At 40.7% G+C, this 3,461-nt stretch overlaps 1 protein-coding gene across 1 annotated transcript; it reads left to right on the forward strand.

The window, feature by feature from the left end:
• The first annotated feature begins 780 nt into the window (after positions 1 to 780).
• Positions 781 to 2,654, forward strand: LOC18424852 (myb-like transcription factor family protein). Its single transcript, XM_006829425.4, has 3 exons — positions 781 to 1,273; positions 1,745 to 1,953; positions 2,037 to 2,654. Exons 1-3 carry the CDS (start codon positions 985 to 987, stop codon positions 2,412 to 2,414), a joined length of 876 nt encoding a protein of 291 aa, XP_006829488.1. The 5' UTR covers positions 781 to 984; the 3' UTR covers positions 2,415 to 2,654.
• Positions 2,655 to 3,461: the final 807 nt, after the last annotated feature.

Below are 3,461 nucleotides of genomic sequence, written 5' to 3' on the forward strand. Positions count from 1 at the left end.
TCCGTCCCGGCCCTAGCCGCACCAACGAGGTCTAGGGTCAACCCTTACTACGACAGGGCCCGACTATTAAACATTTAAAAAATAATTAAAAAATGAAAAAATAGTTTTAGGCAAGCTTTGCCTCGCCTTGGCCCAGGTACTCCCTCACGCCACATTTTGTTGCATAGACCTATTAGCACTATGCTAAAGAGGCTCAGAGCTAATCTAACTTTATTAGTGTTAGGCGGAACTAGAAAATTAAAAAAGTAATAAAAAAAGTAAAAAAAATTATAAGTTGAGGCGGGCCGGCCTTATCCTACATTGGCCTCGTGAGGGCTATCACTCAAGCCGCATTTTTTGACCTAAGCTCTAGTTTTTCTAGGACTGGGCGAATTAGGCCGGCACCCGACCCATTGCCGCGCTTAGGTGCTCATATCGGGTATGTTTGTCAATTTCAATATGTAGAGGATACACTAAAGAGTCCCTAAGCTAAGTTTGCTCTCGTCTTATTAGGGCTGAGCTGGGCTGGGCTAAATTTTTTTAAAAAAATAAAAAAAAATATGACTGGGCCGGGTTGGGAGGCCATATCCTGCTCTCGCCTGAACAGGGCTAGCGCCCAACGCTAGTTTTTCTAGCACCGGGCTAACTGGCGGGTAGCGAACCCATTGCCACCCTTCGTTGCTCGTACGTCAGCAAGGATATGTCTGTCAATTTTAATATGCAGAGGATACAAAATATCATATAAAATAAGGGAGCCATTAAATGCCAAATTTAAACCCTAGTCTCTCTCATCTCCTCTCTGTCTCTCTCTGTAAATCTATGGTTGTCTCCGATGCCTCGCAGCTAGCCTTACATTTGCTTTCTCTGGATGTCCTGTCACCTCCAAATTCGGATCTCAAGCTCGAGCCCTCCAAATTTTTCTCTCTATAGTTTCAGGCAGGAAGGAGGACCCAGCGTTGAATTTCCTCTGTTTCTTTCTCCGGAGGGAGTGGCGCTAGAGAGAGGATGTCTTCGCGGAGCTGCTCGCAGTGCGGCAACAATGGCCACAATTCGCGAACTTGCTTGCAGGATAGCAGCAATGGAAATGGCGGTGTTATGCTATTTGGGGTGAGATTAACAGAGGGGTTCAATTCCAATAATCCTTCCCCTGTAAATAACTCGATGAGGAAGACGGTAAGTTGCAATAATCTCTCCCAATATGACACCCCACCAGAGAACAACGCCGATCTTGCCGCGGGTTATGTTTCTGATGATGTTGTTCATGCTTCTGCCGGCAGTCGTGAGCGAAAACGAGGTCTATTTCTCTCTCTTCACCTGCCTCAATCTCTCCTTTATCTCTCCTTGACTTTCCTGATTTCTAGTTGGAAAGAAGTTGTATTAACTCAGTTTTAACTGGATTTGGGTTTTTGGATTCACTTAAAGAAGTTTTTTTTTTTGTTTGCCTGGATAAAAACTGCAAATATAATAGAGTTCTCTCTGATATGGTCTTAACTGAGTTTGAGTTTTTTTTAAACTCTTTTCTTTTTATTGGTTGAAAATAACGAGATGGGTCTTTCTTCTTCTTTTCGATGTGTTGTTCATAATTAATTAGTTCGTCTAATCTATTAAATCTATTTCTTCAAAGAGATGGCTGACAAAGAAACTCAGTAGAGAATATAAAGGGGATTTATGCAGAAGAAATGAATGTGAAAGGGGATTTTTGAAGAACAAATTTTTAGAGAAGCTAATTTGTAGAGAGAGAAAGTAAAAAGGTTGGCGATTGCAGGGGTTCCATGGACAGAGGAGGAGCACCGGCTGTTCTTGCAGGGTCTGCAGAAGGTGGGGAAGGGCGACTGGAGGGGAATTTCCAGGAACTTTGTGAAGACAAGGACTCCCACACAGGTGGCCAGCCACGCCCAAAAGTATTTCCTCCGGCGTACCAACCTCAGCAGGCGGCGCCGTCGTTCCAGCCTCTTCGACATCACCACCGATACGGTATATCACCCCATTTTTCCCTTTCTCTGTTGTATCTTCTGTCTTTCGCCTTCTTATTTTAACCATGCTTGATTGGCATGAAGTTCTTGAGCTTGCCAGCTGAGGAGGAAACTGTGATTGCCGCCGAGAACCAGTGTTCCAACAACAACCTCCCTTCGATGCATTCCTTCCCCTGCTTCTCCTCTTTTACTTCTCTGCAAATCTCGGATAATCAAAATCATGGAGGAGCCACGGCGGCTGCGGATGCTGGTATGCCGCTGCCACCCCATCCAAAGTTGATGAGGCCGATTCCGGTCGTCCCTGCTGCCCCGGTTGCGGGGCCTCCGCCCTCATCTTCTGCATTGCAGCCTTCGGCGCTCTCTCAGAAGCTCTCTGAGCAGCAGCAACAGCAGCCTGCTTCCAGACACTCTGCTTTCCAAGCCATGGCGGCCAAGGGTGGGAGCATCATCACCGTCGCTTGATCAATCAACGGCTACCATCATGTACATACGTACCGCACACATGCCTCCACATCGTTTCCTTTCCTTCCTTTCCATACCACATATCTCTCTTGTAATCGTGTTCATCGATCTCAACCATTCGCCCCCTTTATTTTTTTTTTGCTCTCTCTCTCTCTCCCTACGTATCATTAATTAATCATGAATTAAGTAAGATAAGTTTATTCTAATTCTATTTTATAAGAATAAACACATGAGCAAGCATACCATGTCCTCCCAACCAGCGCTGTTGAGATCCACTTAGGACCCATCTATATATATATATATATATATATATATATATATGGAAAAGAAAAGTTTATGTAATGTTGCAATTTAAAATGTAGAATTAAGGTGCACCTAAAAAATCTATTATAAAAGGTCGTTTTGGCGTTGGAAAACCAACTAATTCATTATTTTGATGTTGAAAATTTCTCTAATTGATCATAAAGATGTATAAATATGAAAAGAAAAAAGGATTTCGAGTCACCAAAATAGTGTATCTTATTATATAGACAGTTTATTTTTAAGATTTTGATGTATTCATAGATTTACTCAAGGAAAATTGTACGGGCTGAACCGCATTTCTACAATATGCATTCCATAGGTATAAAACCTCCATTTTAAAGATGGATGGATGAAAATAGATAGTCCATCTAAAAACAATTTGTAACTAAGGGTTCAAATGTTTTTTTGATATAAATATTGTTTTTAGTTTTTAAAATTTATTTATTTATTCATATTCACAATCTCCATGTTAAAAATTATATATTTTTCAAAAATTAGGATAAAATTATATTTTAAAAATATATTTATTTCGAAGCCGGCATGGGGGTTGACCGCATAGAAACCGTATCCTTTACTTAATTTGAACTATTTTTAGAGTTTAAAATTTTATAATTAGAGATAAAATAGATTCTCAAGCCATCCTAATAATTTTTTACAGTAAAATTATGTTTATGATAAAATTTAGAGGTGCCCCTTAATTGTATTGTTTAAGATTGCAATATTACGTAAACCATACCCTTTGTG

Source organism: Amborella trichopoda, chromosome 10 (assembly GCF_054954075.1).
Source record: "Amborella trichopoda isolate Santa Cruz 75 chromosome 10, AtrichopodaSantaCruz75HAP2 v2.0, whole genome shotgun sequence".
In the NCBI taxonomy this organism is placed as follows: domain Eukaryota; kingdom Viridiplantae; phylum Streptophyta; class Magnoliopsida; order Amborellales; family Amborellaceae; genus Amborella; species Amborella trichopoda.

What these genes read in the sequence shown, in the direction of transcription:
- LOC18424852 (XM_006829425.4), top strand. Translation starts at nt 985, where the DNA reads ATGTCTTCGCGGAGCTGCTCGCAGTGCGGCAACAATGGCCACAATTCG. An exon ending in CAGTCGTGAGCGAAAACGAG is followed by an intron (nt 1,274 to 1,744) that starts GTCTATTTCTCT and finishes TGGCGATTGCAG; the next exon opens with GGGTTCCATGGACAGAGGAG. An exon ending in TCGACATCACCACCGATACG is followed by an intron (nt 1,954 to 2,036) that starts GTATATCACCCC and finishes ATTGGCATGAAG; the next exon opens with TTCTTGAGCTTGCCAGCTGA.